We start from the raw sequence: 27,645 nt of genomic DNA, 5'->3' as shown, positions 1-27,645 counted from the left end.
GTCATTTAGACAGCTTTTAAAAACTCTGTTTTAGGGCAAAATACTTGAGATTGTTCTAGTCCACTGCTGGAAGAATTACTTCGTAAGAAAGATTTTAAAAGTGTTCTGGGAATAAACATAATGTTTAAATAAACAATATGCACAAGTCTATGTCAGATGAGTAAATAATTATCAGTAAACCAGATATATGCACTGCCTACAAAATCTACTTTAAAATTCAATGATAATTAATGACAGGTGCCTATTATAATGCCACATAGATTTTTTAATGATAGCATATTTTGGGACAGAGATCAATGTTACATTAACTTGACTGTAATTCTTTATTCGATGATGAAACAACTTACAGAAAAAACTTGCTAGCAGAGTTTTGATTATTTAACACAGTAAAATTGTAATTTTAAGTTACAGAGACATTCGCATAAGGATATTCTTTAGTTACTGAATAATGGCTATATACTGATGACAGTAAGAATTAACAGTACTCTCTACTTATGACATTTATCAATAACTTCCAATTAATTAGGTCAAAAATAATTAACATGGTTGTTATATTGTAATTACAAATAAATACATTATTATGCTTGTACAATAGGTATATGTGTGTGTATATATTTTTCAGGTAGTATTGAATCCAAGTTGACTTTTAAAAGGAGTAAATTAGGCATATTTCCATGCACTTACATTATCATGGTGCCTTTAAAGCCTCGGGTTTTAGTCAATTAGAGCAAGCCAAGTCTGTTTAGCCATGGAAAATGGGTTACCTCAAAAATCTGGTTTGTTCTTTTTGTACAATGTACAGAAGAGCAGAGTGTGTCTTCTTTCCCAGTAACTTTTAGATCCCTGTTTCTAAACTGAATGCAGGGAGATCCCAGAGGGCACAAGGGGGAGCTCCAAGCTGCGGAACCTACAACCTGCTCCAGCCTCACCAAAGATGCTTCTCATCCACTGAGCTCAGGCGTTCTAATCACAGGGCTTCTTCCCTGTCGCCCCTCCCCCTTCCCTTGGTAACAACTTACTTCTCCTGGATGAACTGCTAAGAGAATCACACCCCACTTTTCTCATCCGGCCACGCTTCCCCCTCACCCTCCCAGGAGGTGGGAAAAGGAGGAGATTCCCTGCTGAGTGACAAGCAGGTGACAGAATGAGAAAACCAACTACTAATGACGATTAAATCAAGATGGGTATTTGTTGTAATGAAAAGAACACTATAAAGACTCTTCAGTCTTATCATTGTAAATGTGCTAAAAAATTCATGAGTAATACAGAAAATGATCTAAACAGGACCTGAAGCAATAAAAAAATAAGTCAATGATATCCTCAGCTAATAACTCCACATTACTTTTGTTTCCAGAAGAATAAAACTAGCTGTGCGTATTCCTAAGATTGCAAATGAAGTAAAAAGGATCCACAAATTTTATTCACATGATTCATGTCTTCAACAAAATAGAACTGTAACTGAGTGCAATTTACATCTTCACCAGTTTAGCAGACTGTCATCTAGGAATCTGGTTTGATCAGTTTTCTTTTCCAGCTGTAAGAGAAAAAAAATTACATAAAATCAACACACTATCCATTTTTATGAAAAAGAAAAGATGAAGAGAACCTCAGGAAATAAACATTTAGTTTCCTAAGATATGTTAATAAGAGCACTCTGCTACTGAACGTCCCCCCCCCCCCCATAATGACTTTTGATTGATTTCATTTTATGTTTTTCCTCAGCTTGACACATATTGGGGGAACTCCCATTTTACATCTGACTCTTCATACGGAATGAAACTGTAACATGATGTGTTTGATAGAAATCTGAAAAGGCCACATGTTTTTCTCTAAGTATCCCTCAGGTCTGAAAGACTCAGCATTAGAACCACTGGCTTGCTCTATATTTAAAATGTATCTTACTTGGGGAAGATAACATAGGAACACATTTGCACATCTTCCCTTATTAGATGAGCTTGAAATCTGGGGAGGAAATGAGACAGAAAGGACACTTGTTAGTTGGACAGGATTGCAAGACTTTAGAGCACGAGGTATCACTTCTGGGGCCTGGATAGCTAAGGAGTCAGCTGGTAACTCCCAGGAGTCCTGAGATTCTGAAATTGGGTAGAAGAGCTAAATTGATGCATAAGTTTTAGATTCCCATATGACATATTTTTGTTACAGTAAACTATATACAGGATGCCTTTAAAAAAAATTGTTGTTCTATTAATGTCCCTTTCTTTTTGAGGTACTTTTTCCTCTTTAAAGAACAATCCATTATCTCCAATAGTTCAAAATATACTGGCAATTCAAGTTAAAATGCAACTCAGGCATTCAAATTATATTGTAACTAAACTGAGGGAATGAGGAGAAACATTTTGCCTCTGGCTACTTCCTCTCCCCACACACTCTGCTTAAGTTTCTAAGGAAGATCCCTCTCATTAAAATTTGCTCTTCCTTTTTCATTCTAGCTCACTTACCTTTCTGGCTCTGCAAACGTTCCCAGCAATCACACCCAAAACTTCACTCTCAGTAAGTGTGCCAATTACTGAATTTACAGTAGTTCCAATTTTTTCCCCCTTTGCTACCCTCTACCCCGGAACCCCCCCTTCCCTCCAGCAATCTCATCCCCTTAGTTCATGTCTATGGGTCATTCATATAAGTTCTTTGGCTTCACCCTTTCCTATATTATCCTTAACTTTCCCCTGTCTATTTTGTACCAACCAATTATGCTTCTTAGTCCCTGCACCATTTCCCCATTTCTACCCTTCCCCCTCCCAGCTGATAACCCTCCAAATGATCCCCACACCTATGATTCTGTTCCTGTTCTGGTTTGCTTAGTTGGATTCTGTTTTTATTTTTTAGATTTAGTTGTTGATAGTTGTGAGTTTGTTGTCATTTTAGTGTTCATAGTTTTGATCTTTTTCTTAAGTAAGTCCCTTTGACATTTCATATAATAATGGCTTGGTGATGATGAACTCTTTTAGCTTTACCTTGTCTGGGAAGCACTTCATCTGCCTTTCCATTCTAAATGATAGCTTTGCTGGATAATCTTCATTGTAGGTCTGTGCATTTCACATACTGAATACTTCTTGCCAGTCCCTTCTTGCCTGCAAAGTGTCTTCTGAGAAATCACCTGATAGTCTTATAGGCACCCCTTTGTGGCAACTCTCCGCTTCTCTCTTGCTGCTTTTAGGATTCTCTCTTTATCTTTCACCTTTGGCATTTTAATCATGATGTGTCTTGGTGTGGTCCCCTCTGGGTCCAGCTCGCCCGGGACTCTCTGTGCTTCCTGGACTTGTATGTCTACTTCCTTTGCAAAATTTGGGAAGTTTTCCTCCATTATTTTTTCACACAAGTTTTCCATTTCTTGCTCTTCTTCTTCTCCTTCTGGCACCCCCATGATTCGGATGTTGGCATGTTTAAAGTTGTCACAGAGGTTCCCAAGCCTCTCCTCATTTTTTTCAATTCTTGTTTCCTCATTCTGTTCTACTTGACTGTTTTTTTCTTCCTTATGTTCCAAATCATTGATTTGAACACTGATTTTCTTCCCTTCACCATTGGTTTTGTGTGGATTTTCCTTCGTTTCACTTAGCATAGCCTTCACTTCTTCTCTTATGCGTCTGCCATACTCAAGCATATCTGTCAAGCCTGTGAGCATCTTTATCACCAGTGTTTGGAATTCTGCATCTGTTAGGTTGGCTATCTCCTCATCTGTTAGGTTGTCTATCTCCTTGTCACTTAGTCCTCCCACTGGAACCTTGATCTGATCCATACTTCTCTGTCTCCTCATCTTGACAGGTTCCTGTGTTTGTTTGCCTCTGTGTCTTAGGTAGAGCTGTCACTCCTGTTATGTTGTAAGGGGTGGAGCCTTAGGTATTAGTCAGTACAGGGCAACCTGTTTCACCACGTTGTGGAGCTGTATGTGGGGATGGGTCTGAGAGGGAACAATGCTGCTTGCTTGGCATTCACTCCTTTTCCAGGCACTTCTCCCACTTCCGTATGGGACTGTTGCCTCTCTAGCTGTTGCCCTGGCTATCGTTCCCAGAGCAGATGGGACATTCTAGGATCGTGGGGGCCCTTTAAACAAGTGGACTCTGCTGAGAGACTGACAGTCTCTGCCTCCGCTCCAACCTCCACCAGTTTGCACAGTCAGAAGCAATGAGGCTTGATTTCCTCTGGTGCTGAGACCATGAGCTGCGTAGTCTGGTGAGGAGCTGGGTACGTTCCCCAGGTGTCCCTTCTGACTTTTTAAAAGGTGTAACTGTGCTTTCCGCCAGCCTGCCACTGCTGCTACCACTGCTGCCACCACCACACCGTGTCCTCTCTGCCCTGGCTCCACCCCTCCTACCTGTCCAGATGAGTATTTCTTCTTTGTATCTTTGTTTGTTGGACTTCCATGCAGCTTGATTTTCTGGAACTTCTGGTTGTTTCTAGTTTTGAGGTAGTTTTATTCCTTCTTAGTTGTAGAGGGAGATGCAGCATGTCTGTCTAGGCCTCCATCTTGGCCAGAAGACCTCAAATAGCTGTTTTAATGCTACACGAACAGTGTCTCTGTTTGAAGGTTGCACCTAGTCCTGGCATAGAGGAAACTGTCTAGTGTAGTAAAAAGTACACAGGCTTAGTATCAGAACTGGCCCACATCTATTAGGGTAAGTCATATGGAATTGCTGCGTTTATAAGTAAAAAAAAAAACAAAAAACTGTATGTGGGGGGTGATCTTCAGCAATTTCATTTAGTTCAACCTTTCATAGTGAGCAATTGGATTTGCAATTATTTAAACGTCTTTTGGCCTCAGGTCTTTGAACTATAAAATAATGAAGTTGGACTCTGAAGTTTTTCAGTTCTAAGAGAAATAAAGGCTACAGTAGACTGTGGACTGTGGAATTCATATGAAATTCCCCAGTCTCACCAAGTATATATTTTTATGTTCTTAATATTTACTTTAATGAGAAATATACTGGTTTTTAAGCAATCAATATTCTGTGAATTTCTGGGGTGGGGGCAACTGTTGATTATTTTGTAGAATCTGAACAACTAAAAGCAGCTTTGTTGTACTCAACACAGAACCCCAAAACTCATCAAAGCTTGTATGTCCTACCATTAAAAGAGGTCACTATACTTGTACCTTCTTCTTGCTTCTGCAAGGAAGCCAACAGCAGAGCTGCTGCCTCTGGAAGAGTTAGCAGTTGGGCATTTGAACTTCGTCTTTCTGGAGAAACAAAAATGTATACAGATCCTATTATCAATATTCATATTGATAAATCGTTTCCCATTATGCTGTGACACTAAAAAACCTCTAAGAAATAGATTTTTGATTGCTCAGTAAAGGGTCCCTACACAGAAGACATTTTTATAAATTGAAACTTTTCACACTTCCCTTGGACGTTACTTACAATTGGTTATGTTGTGCATTTACAGGGTGTGGAAGAGAATTTAAGCTATATACAACCCAAAATTTCGTGAAAACAAGAAGGATTAAGATAAAGAGCCCATGAGAAATTTCCCACTTCAGAGCTTAACATGCAATGTCTGGGCAGAAAGGTTTAGATGTGATCCTGCGTGGAGCCTGAACGATCTCTTCTTCATTCTCCCAAAGCAGTTTGAGGTAATCTATAGTCTTGGTCACATGTATGGCAATTATTTGACTGAAAGAGTATCTGCTAAATATACAAAATTATTTCAAATCTAAGTTGACAAAAGACAAAACATCCTGATTCAACACAAACCGTAATTTTTACTTAAGGAACAACTGAAATGGGAAAGCACAGCTTATCCTCGCAAAGTAAATAAGCTCAATTACACTGCAGTCTTGAAGAAAGTAAATAAATATTTGGGAAGCATCTACTATGTGCTGAACATAAAGTTTGGTATTTTTCAAAATAAGTATGCTTTTTATATTTAGCTTTTCAATCTTTAAATTTCATAAAAATTAATTGTATATTTATAATCCAGGCATGGAAAGGTCCAGTCCCTGGTACCATTCTTTATAGACTCCATTTATCAAGTATATCTGATTTGGGACATTTTGATAGCCATTTCTAGTAATATAAGGGGCACACATTTGAAGTTTCCAGGTAAATCATTATCTTAATAATAATAAACAGTGTTTTAGAGGAAGCGGTGTAATGGTCCTGTCATAACGGGGAGGCACATTTTGGGGGCAGCTGTAATCCTCCCTACCCCCTCCTTATCTCTCGGGGCTGAACCCCAGGCCCTGGATAACGGCCCCGGGATTTCTGCACACCCGGGGGCCAGAGGACCATTTTCGGCACCTGCGACCAAATCAAGCTTGCGGAGTCGCAGCCACAGCCTCCCAACCTCTGCCACCTCTCGGGCAGGGCGTCTTGAGCTCCCGCCAGCAGGAGAGACGCTTCCGTTCAGCGTGGGACGGAGCGCGCCTGGTCCTCTCGGTCCTGCTCTTATTCGCCGGCCGGGCCCCCTGGCTCCCTTGGTCACTCACCCGGCGGAGGCCGGTTGGAGAGGTCCTTCCTCCGACTCTGGTCGGAGATGAAGCGGCGCCCCTCTGCAAAGGCGACGAGACACAGGGCTCAGCGCCCTCCGGTCCGGGACAATCGCGGATAAACCACAGCCACTCTGCGTCGCCAGCTTCCAAGTCGGGAAGCGGGGACACAGCGGCCAGCGCTGGGCTGCCGGGTTTCGGGCTCTCGGCGTGCAACCCATGGCTCAGCCAGGCGCGGATGAAGAGACCCGGAGGGAGGTTCCGCGCGCCCCCTCCCCGCCCCGCATGCCCCTCACGCTCCCCTCTCCTCCCCAGCACACTTGCCCTACGCCTTGAGGGGCTCTGGAGCGGCGGTCTGGTTAACCAGCCATGCAGTGTTTCCCAGGCAAACCCAGAGTCGTCCTTAGTGGCAAGGGCGAGGGTTTCAGAGACAGCCTCTTCCACCAGCAACGCCCCCCTGCTCCAGGTCCCACTCCCGACCCCGCACCTCCTTTCCGTCACCACCCCTTTCCTTTGTTTAACTGAGACCAGGATGACCTTGACCTCCATTACTGAAGGAAACGATACTTTTCTCTCCCCGCAGCTCCCCATCTATTCCGTGGACCCATGCACCCCCAAGGTCCTTCCTTTACTGCTGTAAGAGGAGCAAAGTATTTCAAACGTACGTGCACCCTTCAGGTAAAGCATAGCTTGAGGAGTCCAGTTCCTTCTCTCGAAGAGTCTCTACAATCCAGGGAGAAGAGAAAAGCAGTTAATAAGGCGTTGCAACCCAGCCTTCTATTAAAAACAAGAAAGGAAGGGAAAGAGAGAAAAGAAACAGAAAAGAAGAAAGGATGGGGATGTGGAGAGGGAGAAAAGATTTTTTTTAAAAAAAGGAAAGAAGATTGAGAAGCGCCCTTTTTTTGTTTTTGTTTTCTTTGTTTGAGTACCTGTGGTGCACTGCTAGAATTTCCCATGAAAGAAAACACCAGGAGAAGAGCCAAGGTTGTTGCCACCAGACTTCTGAGTCCCTACAATAAACCGTCAATCGAAAAAGTCATTTGTGTGTGTGTAGGATCTTAGGCTTCCTTTCCCTTTCTTGGCGCCAGGACAATTGAAACCCCTTACTTTTTGCTACTTTGTCTTTTAATACTCAGAATGGGACGGGTGGAGGGTGCTGGGGGGGGGGGGTTCCCCAGTCTACCTTTAAGTTAATCCACAGGAGTTCTATTTTTAAAAAATTATTTAGAAATATATGTTCCTTAACCCAAATAACGAATTGCGTGAATAAGTGAATTTTTTCTTAATAATATCAAATTATTCTAATATTTTAAAGCACATTGTTTACCCTCTAAAATGCTTATTCAACACAATACGTAAAAGCTATAAAGCTTTTTAAAAAATAGTTAAAAAGTCTTAAGTAAATAAAACCTTTACTTGCCTTCATGGTCTGCTCCTTTCCAGAACTTGCAATAAATAGAACTTTACCTGTGAGCTTTCCAATCTTGTTCTGAAAGCGGGGCTTTAAAAATCTTAGTGTCAAGGACCCCTCCTTCGCACTTCAGTAGCGTGAGGGAGTCCACAGGGATTTCCTGTCAGTGTCCAAGAGTGAGAGGATCTGATGACTCCTCCAGGAAGATTCAGTTGCAGGAAGTAGAGAAATGATTTGTTTAGATACTGACCATATCAGCAGAGATATATTTTGAAAACATCGGCATTATTGCCTTTGCTTTTCCCACTAGCTTTACAAGGCATTCTCATCATCATCATTATCAAAGAAAATGATTAATAACTCCTGGCCCAATCAAAACTATATAAATGAAGTAAGAAAACTTGTTTTCGGTATTAGCTATCAAGTTATCCCTGATGACTAAAGATGAATCATTTGGGCAGAAATGAAAAGGTTAGGGAATCTCAGTGGAATCTGACATTAGTTATTCACTTAGTTATCCATTCAATTATTTAACAAATATTTATTGAATGCCTGCTATGCATTAGACATCCCTTTTCTTAGCTCAAGGAACACAGCCATGCATTTAAAAGACACAGGCTCCTCTTTGATCAAGCTTATTTTTTAATCAGGGGAGAAACACTAAACTAGTAAACAGATAAATAAGGTAACTATAGAATGTTTTAAATATTTAATAAAGTAGCACCATGATGTGATAAGGCAAGTGGTTAGCTACTTTAGAGAAGGTCAAAATCAAGGGGAGTGCATCTGGAAGGATAGGTGGAATAAGACATGAGATAAGTTGGAGTGAGAATTAGTATTCCAGGCAGAAGAGAGTAAAGCAAAATCTTGGGCTGACAAAGAGCTAGGCTTATTTGAGTAACAGGAAGGAAACCAATGGAGTCAGAATTGTGTGGGTAACAGGGGACAGCACTTTGAGCTGAGGTTGGAGAGGAAGAAATGGGCCAGTTGTTTGGTTCCATGGTTATAAGAAGAGATGATGATGGGTTGGGCTTGGGTGGTACTTGCCGGGAATGGAGAGCTGTAAATGAATTTGGGGTGCAAGTTGAAAGTAGAAAATATAGAACTTGTGGATAAATGAGAGATAAGAGTATGACAAAAATAAATTAAGGATGATTATTAGGTTTTTGGCTTTAAACACAAGATAAATGATGAAACCTTATATTGAAGTTGGAGAGATTCCTAAGGAAGCACTTAAGAGAGGGAAATTAAGAGTTGTCTTTTGCGCATATTAAAATTAAAATGTATGTTAGATATACAAGTAAAAGTGGGAAGTACGCAATTAGAAATGCAAAACTCTATAGAGCTCAGCAAAGAGGTCACCAGCCTATAGATACTTTTCTAAGGGCAAAAATTATCATATTTAAGAATTCTAAGAATCTTAAGGCAGGAAAAAGATTGGGATTGAATGACAACACTTAGGGAGTGAGTGGATTTAAAGAAGAGAGGTAGGGACAGGGCTATGAAAATAAATGTACAGAGAATAAGCAGAGTGCAGAGCCAGTAATGAAGCTGAGGTGAAGCAATCAGAAAGAAAGGAGAAATTCCAGGAGATGGTAGAAGCCAGTAGAATATCCATTATGTTGAAAAGTCAAACTGTAATAGAACTCCTGAGCTGCTCCGATTTGAAACAGAACCCACAGGCTGTTTAGTTAGGGGCCCGATTGCCCACTGCCAGAATTATAACTCTCAATACCAGAGTTTAGTGAAAAGAAAAATAATTGTTTATTTAAAAGTTATATAGATTTAGATTATTTGCGGATTTCTGCCATTAAGTCTTAAGTTCTTTAAAACACCCACAAACACATAGTTCTGCCTCCCCCTAGCAAACCAGGCTAGTTTTAGAAAAGTTAGAAACACAGTTTCCCTACTTCCTAGACACAGTTCAGCTTTACCGGTAGCTGCCAATCACTCAATTCTGACTGGAGAGATCTCGTCTGTGTTGTGGTGCCCTCCAGCTTTCAATGCAGAACTGTGTGGATTCTCAGCCTCCTTGTAAACTGCCTTCTCAAAGTCGCATGGTGTTTCCCTCTCAAAACAGCATGGAGAACCTCCTTAAAGCAGCATGGAGAGCCCTGCTAAAATGTCCGCAGGTGCCATTTTTAAATCCCTGACTGCGTCCTCTGATGCAGTGGGTGTGGCAACCAGTTCTGATCATTCACAGAACCCTATGCAGGCTCTGTAAGCTCTTTCAGTGCCATCCTATGGTCCAAGACCCCTCCCATCTCCCTGGGCCCTGGAAGCATCAAAGCCATTTGCGCAACAAAGTTGCCAGCCACTAGCCCCAGGCATGAAAAGGCATCCTAAAAGCTGCTTCCTTTTCCCCATCGCCCAGCCGCAAGCTCTGGGGTATTTTTTGGACACCTCCATTCTGTAACAAAACTAGTTGAGAACTGAGAAGTGTACACTGAATTTGGGAATATGATGGTTTTTGAGAATATAAATTAGATTGGTTTAGAATGAAAGTGAATAGGATATGAGAAAATAAAAATCAGCGTGGACAACCTCTTTTAGGAATTTCACTAAAAGGGGAAGAGGAAAAATGAATATTTTTTAAAGAGTGTGGTGGAAATATATTTTGGGGAGGGCCTCAGTAACATCTGAACCCTTTTATTTTTATTTATTTTTAGAGAGAGGGGAAAGGAGGGAGAAAGAGAGGGAGAGAACCATCAGTGTGAGAGAGCCACATCGATCGGTGGCCTCTAGTACATGCCCTCACTGGGGACCAAACCCAAACCCAGGCACGTGACCTGACCAGGAGTGGATCAGGTGACCTTACTTTGAGGGACAGCATCCAACCAATAGCCTCAACAGTCTAGGCTATTTTAATTTTATATTTAAGCTTTCTTTTCAATCCTCACGCAAGAATGTGTCCATGGATTCCAGATGGAGGGAGAGAGAAACAGGCATCATTGTGAAAGAAACATCAGCTGGTTGCCTCCCATTGTGCCCCAGTTGGGGACTGAATCCAAAACCCAGAAGTGTGCCCTGACTGGGAATTGAGCCGCAACCTTTTGGTATATGGAACAATGCTCCAACCCACTGAGTCACACCAGCCAGGGCTGAACCCTTTTATTTTTAGGGAATTCCTAAAATTTCCTAAATTAGGAATTCCTAAAATCCCCTGATTTATGAATGATGAAATTATGACTCTTGGTGGGAGGCAGAGACTTTTTTTTTCTATTGTAGAAGCTGAAAATACCAGATCCTGACTTTCCCAGGAATATCAGGTAGGGTGTGGGCACTGACGCAGGCTTCACCAATCAGAGGCACCCACTCACATGGGCAATCTGGAGCTGGAATGGAAGCAAGTGCAAGTCAATGGTTGTAGTAAGCTTGAGTTTGTGGGGGCAATACTGTCTCCAGGGCTAACAGCAGATTCCAAGGTGGTGTTACCACCTCCATTGTACTTATAATGAAGGCCTCTTGTTCATATCAGTCCATTTTGTTGATTTCTCTTGATGACAACTAAGAAACCAATTGCAGGACATGTATGCTGACGGAGATGATCAGTAGAGAAGGAGAAATGGGTGATGAAGAAGAGAATTGCAAAAAAAGAATGCATAGAAGGCAAGAGGGGCAGGATCCAAAGTATGTCAATATTCAGTTGAATCAGTTACACACATAGGCAGATATTGAACAAGGACCTGAGTACCCACCGTGTGCTAAAGTACCATGAATTAGATAGATGGTCCCTTTCTTCTAAAAGAGCAGTTGTTCAGGTATTAATGAATCACCTGGGAATCTTGCTAAAATGCAGATTCTGGTTCAGTACAGCTGGAGTGGGGCCTGAAATTCTGCATTTCTAATAAACTTCCAGGTGATGCTGATGCATGCTACTCTACTGATCATTGGACATTTTGAAGAGTAAAGCTTTGGAAGATATGAGAAGTGAAAAAATCTTAGCCTTATATTTGTGTGGCTGGGAGAATGGCTAGTGGTAGAAATATTGGAGGATGGGGAGAGAACCGGTGAGTTGGGTTGGGGATTGAGGTGGGAGGGGCTGATGCTACTTGCAATATCAATCTGAGAGATTGATATTCAGACTTCATTGTCATGTGTAGACAAGAAAATGAGTTTGGTTAGTAAAATGAGAATGAAATACAAGAAAGTATTTGTGGATAGAAACTTGAGAAATATTTACTCTATTTAAAGAATAAGCAGGAAAGAGCCAATGCACTAATATAGTATTTGCCACTCCCTGAGAAGAGGGGAATGATAAAAAAAAACAAAACCCTAAAAACTAAAAGGTTAACACCAAAACCAGGTAAAAATCTTAATATTCCTTTAAATATTTAATTTTAGGATTTAATTTCAAGAGATTGTAGTACCTCCCAAAAAAGAGCAATAAAATAAAAAGTATGCATATATTTATGATTTAAATAAATCTTAAATGAAATCCAACTACTAAGTTACCTAACAAACAAGTGAAATGCCTTTCTCCTCCCTCCATATCAGACACATAAAGTTTCGAAAAAGGAACAGGGAAATGAATCACCACTTAAACCATGTTTTGAATTTACATTTTTAAAGAAAAATAAATGAATGTGGTTTATTTATAAGTTTAGTTAATAAATTCACAAGCAGATGTTTGACGTCAAAGCTGCCATTTTTAGTATAATATGCACAAGAGAATGGTTTTGACATATTATCAATATTGTAGTCTTATCCAAAGTAGCATGCCAGAACGTGTTTGTTCTAAAAGGGCATTGACTTCCAATAAAGTGTTTTTGTTAAATCAAAAAGTTTTAAGGTTTTTATAGGTCTAAACCTAGAGATGGGCCAAGAAAAATCATTTGATTTAAACAAATGGACAAAACCACTGATTTTTTTTTTTCTTTCCTGCTGATATTTATTCTGCTGACCAGGCAGCGGGCATTGAACAAATTGGATCCTAAGCTTTTTTAAAAGGCGTATTCAATGGAGACTATTTTGCCTGCATAGCTGATGTTATCTGAAGTTTTCTAGTTGACTGAAGGGTGTTCAGGACCCATTGAAACTGCATTCTTACAAGGTCAGTGATTACTGTTCACATAGAAAACAGCTCCTATCTTGGGTGAGCTTACTTCGGCAACATGGCTATTATGATACTAAAATATCCCAATTACTTTGTTGGAAAGAATAGAGAGGACTTTGAAATATTATGAATTAAGTCGTTGGGTTCAATCTCCTACTTTGGCCTTATTCTGTGCCAGGGCCAGTTTGCGCCATAGGCCACTTGTTTCACAAACAGCTGGAAAAAATAATTTCCCCAAAATGGTTACCAGTCTTAGGAGTTTTAGGGGACACTGAGAAGGCCTGCACTCCAAACAAAATGCCCCATTCATCAGCCAATGTCTTTACCACTGTTCTTTTACTTAAGGCTTTGAACCGCAAAAACCTCTTTCCCATAACCAGATAAAGACAAAACAAGTGGGAAGTTCTATGAGAGGACAAGGACCAGCTCTTTTGGCCTAGTGGGTCAAGAAAGATCAATAGAGGTGACCTTTTAATTATGTCTTGAAAGGTCGTGGAGGTAAGGTCATGGAAAAGGGTCTCAGTCTATCAAAGATTTGGGGGTCTGCTACTTCTGTGTACAACCTCTTACAGGGATACAGGTAGCAAAAGGGCAGAGGTTGGACCCTTTCAGCCCCGAGGACAGTTAGAAAGATATGCTGGATATTTAACAACAGATTTAAGATTTCAAGTTCATCACACAATAGTCAAGACTTGCAGTTTAATTGGATTCAACAAATACTTGTTGAGTACCTGAAGTGATAGACTTGGCAAGTTTTTTTTTCTTTTTGGCCTTACCAAAATTTATGATCCAGACACTTCAGATATTGCAGATGTTAAGTGGTTTGTCACAAATACTTAAATATGTATTACTTCCATCTTGAGAAAAAAATATTTAAGCATTGCTTCAGTAAGTTCTAAATTCACTGCCTTTTTGGTTTACCTGAAGTCCATTTCCAGTTATGATTACATGTATACAACAACTTGGAAATGAAAGATGTGATGACATTTTTTGTAAAAAAGAAAATTGCATAAGGCTAATTAAAATAAGGTAGGCTATTGTATAATTAATTTAATTTTTAAAATTTCATAATAATGATACACTTGACCACTGTTATGGATTTAATGTGTATCCCTCCAAAATTCTTATGTTGAAGCCCTAACACCCAATATGATGGCACTTGGAGGTGGGGCCTTTGGGAGGTAATTAGGTTTAGTTGAAGGTATAAAGGTGGGGCCATCCATGATGGGATTAGTGTCCTTAGAAGAAGAGGAAGATACCAGAGGCTTTCTCTCTACCATGTGAGGACCCAGTGAGAAGGCAGCCATCTGCAAGCAAGAGAAAGGGTCCCCAGCAGGAACTGAATACGCCAGTACCTTGATTTCGGACTTCCTAGCATCCAGAACTGTCTATTGTATAAGCCAACCATTCTGTTGTAGTAGCCCGAACTCACTAAGACAAACAATCACCAATAAATAGAAAAGTACCCTTTTATTGAGAGATTAAGACAAGTGTATTTACAATATTGAGTTGTTAGGTCATATAGTCTGACTGAGACTTTTTAAAGCAGCAGTATTCTAGGAATTACAACTTATAAGGGGAAAAGAAAAACACTCCAAATAGGTATGTTAAAGAAAATATATTTGAACAATGCCAGAAACACTTAAGGCTAAGTACAATTAGACCTTTTTCCTCCATCTTTATAGCAATAATCAAAATATTTTGTTTTCTTTGTCACTGAGATAAAAGGTTAATTTTGGAAAGGAAGAAACAGTATGTTTTAGAAAAACTGAACTACTGGAGGATTAGTATGTTTAAAAATAGAGCCTCCTCAATGGTTCTGAATAAGAAACATACAAAGCTGCCATGCACTCCCAAACTCACATTTGAGATTAACCATGGACTTGTTTAAAATCGAAAACTGCTCCAGTCTCTCAATCTTAGGAAGGACCAGGAGATTAGCAAAACCTTTACACGCTTCTGTCTGATAATGCTTTCTGGAATAAGATTGTTGAAAAAGTGATCTGTTACAGTGCAAAGAACACTTTGATAGAAATTCATGTCCACGAAGGAGTTATAATAACAACAGATGTTCCTTACATTAACAGATACTGCTCTTGCTCTAAAAAGGTAGAATTATCTAGCCTTTGTAAATAATATGGGTCAGTCAAAAATACGTATAACAAATCCTACAGGGCACCTTGTGTTAAGTCAGTCCCCAAAATATGATATATTTGACACTCTCCAAGTGAGGATATTACTTTTTTGAGGAACATAAGACACAATACTACGTCTCTTATTATTCCATGAACTATTGAGGTAGGAGTCTCATTTTGTCAATTATCATCTATGTTTCACAGATTATTTCTTAAATCATATGCCAGTACCAAAAAGACAGTATCCCACAAGCCTGAACCATTAGATTATATACCAAGTCTTTCCTTCTTTAAACAAGCAAAGTTGGGAGCTCTCTGCACATCAAGAAATTTGAAAGTAAAAGTAACAGACCATAATTCATTTTGTAGTCATGTTTGTACATAAAAACCACAAATTTCAATTATGACTTTATGTTAAAAATTTTTGTAACTGTTAAAGTAAATAGTGCAATCATTTAGTGGTAAAACAAATAGTCCTATGGCTGCTGAAATGTGTTCCCATATCTACCACAGAAACTGCCACTGTAGAAAACTGCTAATGAAAAAACAACCGGTGTTTTACTGCCTGCCAAGACATCATTGTTTTAGTGTCATATTTTTAAGAAACTGTAACCAGTTTAATACAGTAAAATAACCTCAGCATGTGAACTCAGATATTTTCTCCACAACTCAAGATGAAGTGATAAAAAGCATACATACTGACTTTGATGCCATAAAAAAACTGAAAATAAGGGGAAATTCAGCTTACATGAATAGCCCTTAAAAAACAGCTTTAAGTTTAACCTTTTAACATGTTGTCTTAAACATTACCAATAGTTATTTTAGTTTGTAAAAAACATAATAAACAACCGCTTTTTTTTTTTTTTTTTTAAATAGAAGGAAAAATAACCCTACATCATGACATGGAAAATCCATTTGGTTTGCATAAATTGTATCTTAAATAAAAGACCATTCAATAAGACAAGCTATGTAACAGACTATGTCATGGCCAAGAATGGTTTTTATTAAATGCTTACATGTAATGAAAGAGACAGATGCAGTCTCAGACTCCTAAGAAGAGTATTTCCAGAGCGCATTGGTGACCAAAGAAGCGCTTAGGCAACTATAATTTAGAAACTAAAAGCTAATAAAGAATGATCTTTGCATGTTCCGACAGAGAACACCTATGTCAGATTTTCAGCTGGCTTTAAAATATTAAGATTCAGAAGAATCACAGTTTTATTTCTACCATATGTTTACCAAAAAAGGTGATTCATACATCAAAACTGGGTTTTCCTTGGTTTTAATACATTAAAATAACATAATCCAATCGTGTAATCCAGTCTAACTCATGCATCACTTTCAGGGACACAATACCACTGACATATTTTTTCAATTGCAGTGGACATTTCTAAAATGCAAATGCCTATGGGTGGGTGCTCCTGAACCTTCAAAATAAAAAGAAAAGAGTCAGGCACCATAGCTCTCTCAGGATGGCTGTTTCACACATTGTGGAAAGTTCCAATATGCATTGTAACAGATTTCATCTCCTTCAGTTTGCTTGCTGACTCCTCAGATAGAGTTTCAATATTCATTGTAACAGACTTCATGTCCTTCACTTTTCTTGCTGACTTCTTAGATCACCTGATTAGAAGCCTATTCTTATGGCTTCTTTGTTAACTGCTGTTGGTACTTTGTAGATATACATTTTAAACTTCTGTAAAGAACATTACAAGCTATTTCATGGAATTTAATTTTGTGCTGAATATTCTTCAAAAGATTTTATAAATAATACAATATTTTAAATGAGTCTTCAATTCATTGGTGTTATACCATATTGTTGCTTTCTCCAACTTTATCTACAAACTGCAAGGAGAAGAAAAACATAATTAAAAGAAAGCCTTCAGCATTATAAAATACTACACCAACATTTTAAGTGGTGATTTAACGCAGAGTTATAAGATCTGTGGAAATTTAAGGTATGACTGACAATGATTAATCCGGTACTACTTGCCACCATCTTCTGACACATCGATGTGTATAAAACATTTTTTTTTCTAGAAGTTGCTTTTGCATGACATGTTCTACATATGACTTTAAGGATGCAACATGAGAAATGCAACACAATGAATAAAAAAATTGGATAAAATGAAGTTAACACTGATAGCTTAACAAAAAATAAAATAAAAAGCTGAAATGTCACAGCCATTCATTCATTAATGAACCCAATAAGATATTTCAACTGACCATTACTGTGGATCTCTTCTGGGCCTATGTAGTCTTTGAACAAACAGATTTAACTCCATTAAGTTCAATAATTAACAACAGCTATTGATTAAAAATACTTTAAATGTATATCTGGACTATAGACTTAAAGTGACAATGACATTAAACATAGATGTAGTGATGTAAGCATAAATTTATAATCACTGAATATAGGTGTTAATGCATATTAATATAAGTGGTTATTTACTTTGGTTACTTCACTGCAAACATAAGGCAACTGGGCTTTCACAGCATTCCAGATGGGTGATACAAGCAAATATTGACACAAAATAATAGTGAAGATGCTAAAAGTTAAGTAACCAAAGTGGTTATAATACCATCAAAATCTGAAGCATTATTATAATGAAGTAATAATAACAGGAAACATAATGGGTACCCATTATGCAAATATTGAAGAATGCTTAAATTAAGGACATGAATAGTGATTATAATTCTATAACTAGAAGGTTCTGTAAATTCAAATGCCATTCTAAGTATAAACAACATTGACTATTGTATGAGTTTGGAGACTAATGCTAATAAAATCAGGATACACCCATGAAGTCTAGGTTCCAACATCTTTTCTTTAAATTTTATATTATGGCAAATAGGTGACTGGCACACAGAAACTAAAATTTGCTCTTAAAATACTCATGGGTTCATTAGAATTTTAAGGTAAATTGCGGTGGTGAAAAAGCGCAACATATTCTCTTCAAAGGTAACTTCTAATATGTAAATTGCCTGGACTGTAAGGTTCTGACTCTACAACTGACTTGAGGATAAAACTAAAATTAGACTTATAGTGGTACTTTTAGTTCTTTGAGAATTTGATACATGCTATGGACTGTATCTCTAGAATGGCTGTTCTCAACCTGTGGGTCGCGACCCCTTTGGGGGTCGAACGATCCTTTCATAGGAGTCGCCTAAGACCATAGGAAAACACATATATAATTACATATTGTTTTTGTGATTAATTGCTATGCTTTAATTATGTTCAATTCGTAACAATGAGAATACATCCTGCATATCAGATATTTACATTATGATTCATACCAGTAGCAAAATTAGTTATGAAGTAGCAACAAAAATAATTTTATGGTTGGGGGTCACCACAACATGAGGAACTGTATTAAAGGGTTGCGGCATTAGGAAGGTTGAGAACCACTGCTCTAGAAACATTTACATAAGTCTGTAAACAACTGTAGGCCCACACTGGAAAAAAAGATTTGACAAGACCACTCAAATCACACAGAGAGCTGGGAACAGAATTTTATCATCTCACTTTCAGTACACTACTGCTTCCTTTGTCTTATGCACCTCATTTGGTGAGACAGTCTAAGAAAAAAAAAATCCATAAGAAATAGTCATGTTTACATTATTGCTTCTAAAATTAGAGATCATATAAAGGTTACCTGAAAAGTATGCTGAACTCACAAAGTGAAAGGTAGCATAGCATGTCAGTCCGAATTGTATTAAAAAATAGAGAACAGTAAATGAATACAGTGTAACAAAATTTCACGTTTTATGGGTTTGCCAATGTTATTTTCTCTGGTACTCATGGTAACCATAATCTTTGTGATGCAATCATTTATATTGTAATAAAAACATCAATTAATCATGCCTTAATTACTCCAATTTCTGGAAGTAAAGAGCACTAAAGATTATTTTGATAGTTTAGAAATTTTATTTCTAAGTATAGGATTACTTACTGATCTAATTCCAGGTAAATTCAAGAGGGATCCAAGGACTGGCACTCTTCTAATGAAGCCAACGACCACAGGAAAGAAACCCCTAGGAGAAGGAAAAAAATAGTTCTCTGTACTCGCACATTCTCTACTCCCAAAATTAATTGCTAACCAAGTAAAAAGAATCTGTTACAATTTTGAATATTTTAGAGACTTCAAACTTCATTTAACATTTCTCACATTTCCCAGGATTTGATTCCTTCCTTAATTATGTTCCTATATAAGTTTACATATATACCTATAACGGCATACTACTATGTCCTACAAGTATCTTTATCTATTTTCCATATTAGAAATGGGTTCTCTAAAGCAGATCTGGCACTTATTCTAACTTTACATCTCCTATGGGTAATATGGTGTCCGGCAGACAGATGACAAAGTATTGAATATACATTTCTTGAACCAAGATTAAACCAATCTTACTTAAAGGTATTTTCTTACATTGCAGAGCTTTGTTTATTCACTTGGTAATGCACATTTGTAAAATATGAACTGATTAAAATCCCCCATAGTGTATTTGGTACAAAATTTTCTAATATCTATATACACTAAAGAAACTGCTATCAAGAGAGGCATCAACTATGCAATATCAGGTTCTACATATTAAAACGCTGGATCTATCTGTGTATCTATCATTTTTAGTTGATGAAAATAGTAAACATAAAGACAGTGCCTTAAAAGGCCAATAAAATGAATTTTATTAAATTGAAAGTACAAGATAATTCATACCCTTACATAGGCAATTATCCACACCTGATAAGCACTTTATAGTTGATTAAAATATCAAAAACTGCAATAAAAGATTCAATGTAAACAAAAATTCATTTAAGAAAATTATACTCTTCTTACTCATGCTGATGAAACTATCTGGGTTTTTTTAAAATAATTATTTGACCTACTGTTTTATTGAAACAGAAAAAAATAAAATGACTACCTTACCTGAATAGGAGAAAGAATCCATAAATTTCGAAGATCATGCCTATCAAAGGCCACCCAATAAGGACTACAAATACGCCACCCAGGAAAAATCCTGTGGCTTTCATTTTATGTTTTTGGAAGAAGAATCTGAATGTTCTTTCTAAACCAATTACAAAAGCCAAGCCAGCCACAAATAAAACCTACAGAAGAAAAAAAAAAGCAACATAGAAAAAGTAGGTAAGCACGCTGCATAAATTTGAAAAGGTCAAAGCTAAATATAAAAAAAGGAGCACATCTGGATTTTAATGTGGGCAAATGGCTGGAGAAAACTCCAGTGCACACCAAGGAACAGAATTAAGGCGTGGGCTAAGCGTGTGAGAGCTGTAGTAGTACTGCGCTATTCTCAATCTTCCATCTTGATTAAATGGAGAAAAAGAGAAACAAGGAATGATTGGTTAGACGTTATCAACCGGCATCTGCAACAGCAGTGGTTTTCCCACGGTTAGCTGGGGGGAGATGGCTTAATCAGGCAGATAAATAGCAAGGCAAAAGAAGGAGGATTCCTATAAATATGTCACCTGGAGGTACACCTGGTTCTGCAAACTTCCCCCTGGGCTATGGGAGCTCATATGGATTGGAGAAATACTGACATGGCCAAGGTGACAGAAGAAGAAAACATGCAAAGCCAGGAAAAGGATTCTAGTTTTATTGATTCCAGAATTATCTGGTGGCAGCAGTACTAAAAATACAGCCACATGTTCTCAAACATACATATATTTTGTATGTTTTTAGGCAGTGGATAAGAAATGGTGATCTATTAGAAGCTCGGTTTTCCCCAAGATTTATTCCCAAATCCTTGTCTTTCTTCATTAACTTTTTTTAGTGAAAAATATTTCATATAACTATTGATTAAGCCAATGGTTAAGCTTCATATGGATACCAATACTGTTTATATTATTTATTAAAACATCAATTTTGAACAATTTTCTTATCCTTTACATTTACCAATTTGCAATTAAAAGGCCAATGGTAATATACACTTCAAAGATGTTTAAAGGGGGCTATGATGTTATCTATTTTTAACTCTTTTATTCAGAGTCAGTCTTGATTTAATCTATTGTAAATCATATATCAAACATTCATGGAATTAGAAAACCTCATTAAGTGTTTACCTTTTGTTTAAACAGAAAGCTAACAGGTTTCATTCCTGATGGAAACAGAGAATGTAACAGAAATCTTTATATGAGCAGTAGTGGATTATTTTCCCTAAATTTAACTGCAGGCAAGATTTCATTTGTAGCTAAAATTTTCCTATGAAGTTAAAATATATATTGAAAAACTCACATTTCCAATAGCCAGTAGTGCTTTGTCAAAAAAGAGAATCATTCCAAAGAACAGGAAAAACACTCCAAATCCTGTTAATCCCATTCCAATTTCTGCAATATAAGTTATACAGTTAAGGGTAGAACAACATTACAGTGACATTAAAATCCCTGTAAACTAAGACAATTTTTCACTTTTTCTTTTGGCTGATGTAAGGAAATAGGTCCCCCAAATTGTGTTACCATCAGTATTTAGCCAAGTAAACAGAGCAAAGGGATTTAGACACTGAGCTTAATAAAACTGGAGCTCGAGCCTGCTAGTTTAGCCAAGAGCTACAGCTGCACATCCCAGGGGATTACAGCATCTCTCTGCCACCGGGACTGCCGCTCTGCCTTCCCTCCTCTGGTGTCAGATGATTGAGGGGTATAGAGGGTGGTGCTGGACCACTGAGGCCTGTCAGTCTAACTAGGGGGTGTAAACTTGTCAAAATCACAAGAAACCTTGGGAAGTTGATCAGTCATTTTGAAAAAGCACCTAATCTGTCCAAACCGAAGTTCCCAGTTATAATCCCAGGGGTCTGTCTCTCGGTCTGTCTGTCTCTCTCACCCTATGACCCACACTTGGATGGTGCACTGGCTGTTCTCTCCATGGCCATGTGACCCTGGCAGCCACGTGGCCCATAACTGTGCAGACTCCACATGCAGGTTCCAGGAGCCCGAATACCTCAGCACAGCAATGACTGCAGCTGGAAACACATGCTGAGCTAGCTGGATGTGGACTGGACTGTACTTTAATAGGGAGCAGAAACTGGGCAGTGGCCTCTATTCTGGCCCTGCTGAAGATAAGACTGGACATTTTCCATGGCAAGACAGAGAGAGATGGGACATTGGGAAGTCAGGAGGGGAACCCCCTTAATTTTACATCATCTGTAAAATTTACCACGGAACCCCATCCTCCCATGTGGGTCTCAGGAAATTCTTTTCCTTGAAACACTGCAAGAATTCCACTTCCACTGAGAACAATTGCAGGTTAACTTTGTAATGACATTCACTAAGATATATAACAAATTAAATTCACATCAGCAAATTAACTTGAAATTTAAAATATAAATGGAATGTCTGATTCTTATATGAGAGAGCATTTCTTACAAACATATCCGTAAAAGAGAAAGATACATCTGGATTCTAAACATTTGGTTATATATTTTTTTCCCCTCCCCAGAATCCCTCTGGCATCAGACATAAATATATGGTTTTGCTTTTACTATTTATCTCCTATCAAATTTTATGACTATTATTTTTAATGAACAATATCTGCAGTTCTTTCTTTCCTCTATAAAATTAATTTCTTCTATAACCCATTAGAAATTGCTACTGCAGTTAGCACAATATACTTCAAAACAGTGGAAACAGGAAATATTTTGAGAATAAGGTAGCAGTCTTCTCTAAAGTTAAGTTTCAAAAAGTCAGGTATCACTATTAACTTTGTCATGGCTTATAGATTTATCTTCTACAAATTTATCTGAACTAAAAATTCATTCACATACTAAGTCCTGAAATCACCTCTTCAATGTTTCAAAGAACACTGTTTTACCAAATACTAATATTCTGAGTTTTTGCTCTTTCTTTCAAAAACAAAGAATTGTTGATCAACTCTCAGATGTCAGCAACTGTTCTAAACACTGAGTATATATACACTGTGGGCAAAGTGTAAGCTTTGAAGTCTGTACATAAAACTAATAATTTATTTGCCTTTACATTCTCCAGAACTTAGCTCTTCTAGGTTGAAGAATCGAACTTTCTAAGGTTACAGTTGTACTTCCCTGTTAATACTATAAAAGCACAGTCAATCCACTAAGTCACCTAATTTTAGCTTTGTTTTCAGGAAACAGTTACCAATCCTCATTTTACCTATAAGTACTAAATGCATAAAATAATGAGTCAAGGCAGAAACCATCATATTTTTGAAACACAGTTTTAAATATACTTTTAGTGATTTCTTATCTGTTAGTTAACTTTTTTGCCTCAGCTCCAGAAAGCTAAGATTTTGGTCACAGCTACTTAAAACATTTTTTTAACCATGTAAAATGTTCTGATTTGTTGAACATGTATATCATATACCTTTTTCCAATTCCTCTACCTCCTCAATTTACAGTTAATTACTGCCTTCCATTCCAGCTAGCTTCTTCTCCCAGAGTTAGTCTAAAGGAATTTAGATACCTTTCTATAAATACACTGATAGGCGTATTCCACAGACACTAACTAATATCCATGAAAATTTGAGGCTGATACTTTTATGCTTAAATGCTTTAAAAGAATTTACCAAAATAACTATTTAGATGGCAGACATAATTTCCCAGAAGAAAATTATGGATATAAGAGCAAGTAAATTCCCATTAAATAACTATTGAGTAGCCAGGGTTTAATCACTGGCAGCTGAATTAAATGAATATGACTAATTTCTATCTTTTCACAAATTATATTAAGTACATAAAATTTTTTGAGATGTTTGTTCAGAAAGGAAAATATATGGAAACACATCTGTATTGCAATATAACTGAGAATTTACCAGAATTAGCCATGATAAGGTGTTTTGCATACCTTTATAACTTAATCCTCCCAATACTACTGCAAGGTAAGCATCATTACATTATTTTAAAGATGCTGGAAACTGACGCTTAGAGAACTGACTTAATCTGCCTACTGTCACACTTCCCTTCCCGTAGAGCATTGGAACTCAGGTCTATTTGAATCCAAAGTCTGTGTGCTTAATTATTATGCCATACTGCTTCCCACCAGACTTTTAGGTTACATGTGTTTGGTTAAATGAAGCTCAAGGTCATTAGAGAACACTGAACTTCTGGGGGAAGCATCTTTAATTGATTCAAGTTTAATATAATTAGTTTATTAATATAACAAAGTCGACGTTAGTAAAACTATTAGAAATTGACTGTAGTGAAAAAGGACAATGTCTAAATATGGTTTTACACTTAATGAAATGTTTATACAAATATGTTGTAATTCCTTTAACAAATTGTGAGGTTAAAAAGTAGCAGCAGCCCCATGTTTCATGTGGGCAACCAAAGACTCAGAGGTCTGTACCTTACCCTTGACCACAGAATCAGCAACTATGTGTGTGGTGGTGAGCCGTGGGGGTGAGGGAGGACAGGTGTTGGTGGGGTGGAGTCAGGCTGGGAATTCAAACTCAGTATAAGACTCCACAGTAGGAACAACTCTAACATGGAAATCAAAACATTCCTACTACTTAATCCAGTGTAGTCAAGCAGATCTTTGTAACATCTCCAAAACTGGGACTAGCATGGTGTTGCTAAGTATTCCCTAATACGAAGGGGTCAAAAGTCTCAAACTGGCCTGGCTGTGCCTTTTTATTGACTCCAGGATCCCCTTCTTTCCTGTGCCTGTGCACTCATAAGCCTGCTGGTTACTGAACCCTACACAGAGCTGCCCTATCACCACCAGAATCAGACCCAGCGAAATACATTTACTTTCCTCTTGTGCGCTATCAAACCATCATTCCTCTTGCCGTTATGTGTGTTTAACAAACAATCTGATAAAAGCAATCTAATAAGATGCATTTATCTAAAACAAAAAGCTTATTGTGGAAATCTTCTAAGAAAGGATTTGCTTAATCCAATGGCACTTACTGTTAGCGTTTTGGTATCTGATCTTAAATATTTTAAAGCAGCACTGTCTTTCTTTTGTATGCCTTTTAAAAAATAGAAAATGTCAGAATAAAGAACTCAAGTGAATATCAACTGAATTGAACTTAACTGTGTATTATCGTAGAATTTCAGCCTCTGTGATATAATGAATAAAAGATTGAGAGGCAGCAAGGGAACGGCCCCACTCTATCCCACTCAATAAATCCTGTGTTTTTATGAGGGGAGAGGGGGTGCTCCTATAAAATTTCTTAGAATAGTCATGAATTGTTATTTATCCTACTCTGATCAGTACTTGGTCACCCTCTCCCAGAATCAGAATCCCTGAGTAATCTCGGCAAGTCATTAAAATGATGGCCAATACCTGGAGTAAAATACAGACACAAACACCATTTGAAGTCGAAAGAGCTTTTGGTTCACTAATCATTTTGTGTCCCAATCCACTGTCCTAATTAAAACATTTGGCAGAAGAGCAGCAAAGAGCATAATGTCATTTTCCTCATCAACTTAATGAAAGAGAGGAGAACGCTTCCCATTCTGCTCATATTCCAACCCAAGTCTCTTGTTCTGGTTTTTTGGAAGGATGTAAATCAGGCACTTGTCCTTATTAACTTTTCAACATCAAAGAATGTCCATGCACAGGATAAATAATTCATATTTTTATCTAGGCAGTAATCAGAAACTCAGATAGGAGTAATAATACTCTACAGTTAAGATAGAAAAACTATGTAGAGTTTAAGTACTTCCTCCAAGTAATTAGTTAGAAATAAATTCTAGCAATTTATGTATACAATTCTGCTAATTTCCTTGGGCAACCTAATTTTAATTTTGGATTTCAATTAAGAGGAACAGAGAACTGTGTATAATAATAATAATAGCTCTGAATATCCTATGAAATTTCTCAAAAACTACATAATTCTCTAAGATAAATATCTATCTACTGTTGGAACTCCATTTGCTATGAAAGGATTTCATCATTCTAAGATAGAGCTCCAAGTTTGTATTGTCTTTTATATGCTAGTAGGGCACAGTAAAAAGAACAAAGGTTTTTAAGCCAGCAGAGCTGAAATCAAGTCTTGTTTCTGTAACTTTACTAATGGCCACACACTGAATTTCTTTTGAGCCTCCTTTAGTTTATAAAAGAGATATACTCCTCTCTACCTTACAGGAGTCTTATAAGAATTAAGTGTAATGATTTATATGAAAGCACATGGTAAACCAAAAGAAGATGCCATTACACAGTTGCTGGTTTTTATTGTAACAGTTAAAAAAATAAAAAAGGACTACACTTAAGATTTTCTCTGATCAGAACAGATGAGGCCAAACGCCCAAAATGGACAGCCTTCCTGCGCCAGGGCAGGGGGCCCCAAGGTGCAGACGCAGTCCAGTCTCAGGAAGGAAGCGAGCCTGACTGGCTGGCTGTGTGCAGGCACCACCTTTTTTAAAAGTTCTGTGACGTCCAAGTCAGCCACGACTTGAATCCAAACCTTAAAACTCCACTTTAAAATACAGCATTTAAAATGAAGTGCTATTTTCACTTCAGCAGACTGTTCAATATCTTGAAAACCCAAGTCAGTTAACCAGAATAAGAAATAACAGGCATGGCTGAAAAAGCAAAACGGGACAAAGACAAAACAAAACCAAACCAAACCATCTCGACCGTCAAAAGGTACGTAGCGCTGTGTTGGGCAGATACGTGAAGATAAATGAAGACTGGTAAAAAGGAGTAGAAAATGGTACACCGAAAGAAAAGGAAACAGATAGCAATGCCAACCTTAGAGATAAGAAAGGCCTACAGAACTGAGGCAGGCAGAAAGAGATGCTAAAATAATGAAACAGGCCACAAAGCACAATATACAATACTAACAAAAGAAATCAACACTAAGTGACTTTTTACCATTGTGAAAGCATTAGCTGGTAGACAAGTGAAGTCGTTTCAAGGGATTTTTTGGACGGTTGCCTCCATGGCTGGCAAAAGCCATGTTTTCAAGATATTTAAGAGTGAGCATATTTTCAAAAAGAGCCTACAATAGGTGATATTTAAAATACCGCCTCCCAGACAACCAGCCAGTAACGTGTAGGGGACCCCAAGTCAGTCTCGTCCACAATCGTCCTCAGGAGTGGGCCGCGTTCGCCGCACATCAAACTTTTTCTGGGTGCGGTCCGCAGGAGCAGAGCGTCCATCTCACTGGGGCTGAGAGAGCGGCGCGACCCAAGCGCGAGACAGACCCTTGGCGAGAGGTCCCGGTCCCCAGCTCGGGGCGTCTCCCCAAACGCCACTGACTCTACTCCCAGGCCGGTCTGCCACTGCAAGTCCAGCCCTGGCCACCTCTAGGCAGCCCTCCAGGTTCCCAGAGTCCTAGAGGTTTCGCAGGCCGCCGCCCCCAACGCGGAACTTCATTCATTGACCCGCACGGGGGGCGGGAGGACGAGACCCAGCCCGAGCTAGGGGTGTGCGGGGTTCAAGGCGGGGACCCGGGGCAGGTGCTTACTCTGGGTGTCCGTTAAGGAAATCATGGCTGCAGCGGGGAGGACAGCGACGATGGCACCTCGAGGAACCCAGGATGCGAAGCAAAATCCGGAGTAATGAAGCCGGGAAACAACCCAAAAGAGAGCCGCCACGTCTTCCGGAAACACGCAGCCACCCTCACCCTAGCTTAAAGACGGCTTTCTATTGGCTAAACCCGCTCCC

The 27,645-nt window shown here is 38.4% G+C and overlaps 2 protein-coding genes across 5 annotated transcripts; both read right to left on the bottom strand.

The window, feature by feature from the left end:
* Positions 1-512: 512 nt before the first annotated feature.
* On the bottom strand, positions 513-8,156 carry SPX (spexin hormone). Of its 4 annotated transcripts, none has more exons than XM_090272899.1 (7): positions 7,910-8,156; positions 7,372-7,452; positions 7,108-7,165; positions 6,443-6,505; positions 5,081-5,191; positions 1,903-1,962; positions 1,520-1,534 (listed from the first exon to the last, which is right to left on the bottom strand). In XM_090272899.1, exons 2-6 carry the CDS (start codon positions 7,396-7,398, stop codon positions 1,946-1,948), a joined length of 276 nt encoding a protein of 91 aa, XP_090129025.1. In that variant the 5' UTR covers positions 7,399-7,452; positions 7,910-8,156; the 3' UTR covers positions 1,520-1,534; positions 1,903-1,945. The 4 variants fall into 4 exon arrangements, with proteins under 4 accessions (XP_090129027.1, XP_090129029.1, XP_090129025.1 ...); XM_090272900.1 differs by having other exon boundaries at positions 5,108-5,191; XM_090272901.1 differs by lacking the exon at positions 1,903-1,962 and having other exon boundaries at positions 513-1,534; positions 5,108-5,191.
* A 6,204-nt stretch (positions 8,157-14,360) lies between these two features.
* On the bottom strand, positions 14,361-27,615 carry GOLT1B (golgi transport 1B). The gene is made up of 5 exons (XM_090275479.1): positions 27,446-27,615; positions 21,296-21,387; positions 19,973-20,151; positions 18,998-19,079; positions 14,361-16,889 (listed from the first exon to the last, which is right to left on the bottom strand). The coding sequence occupies exons 1-5, from the start codon at positions 27,468-27,470 to the stop codon at positions 16,851-16,853; spliced, it is 417 nt and encodes a 138-aa protein (XP_090131605.1). The 5' UTR covers positions 27,471-27,615; the 3' UTR covers positions 14,361-16,850.
* Positions 27,616-27,645: the final 30 nt, after the last annotated feature.

This window comes from Furipterus horrens, unplaced genomic scaffold (assembly GCF_987537825.1).
Source record: "Furipterus horrens unplaced genomic scaffold, mFurHor1.1.pri manual_scaffold_4, whole genome shotgun sequence".
NCBI classification, from domain to species: domain Eukaryota; kingdom Metazoa; phylum Chordata; class Mammalia; order Chiroptera; family Furipteridae; genus Furipterus; species Furipterus horrens.
Note: the sequence above shows the minus strand (reverse complement) of the source record. Positions and strands in the feature narration are given on the sequence as shown.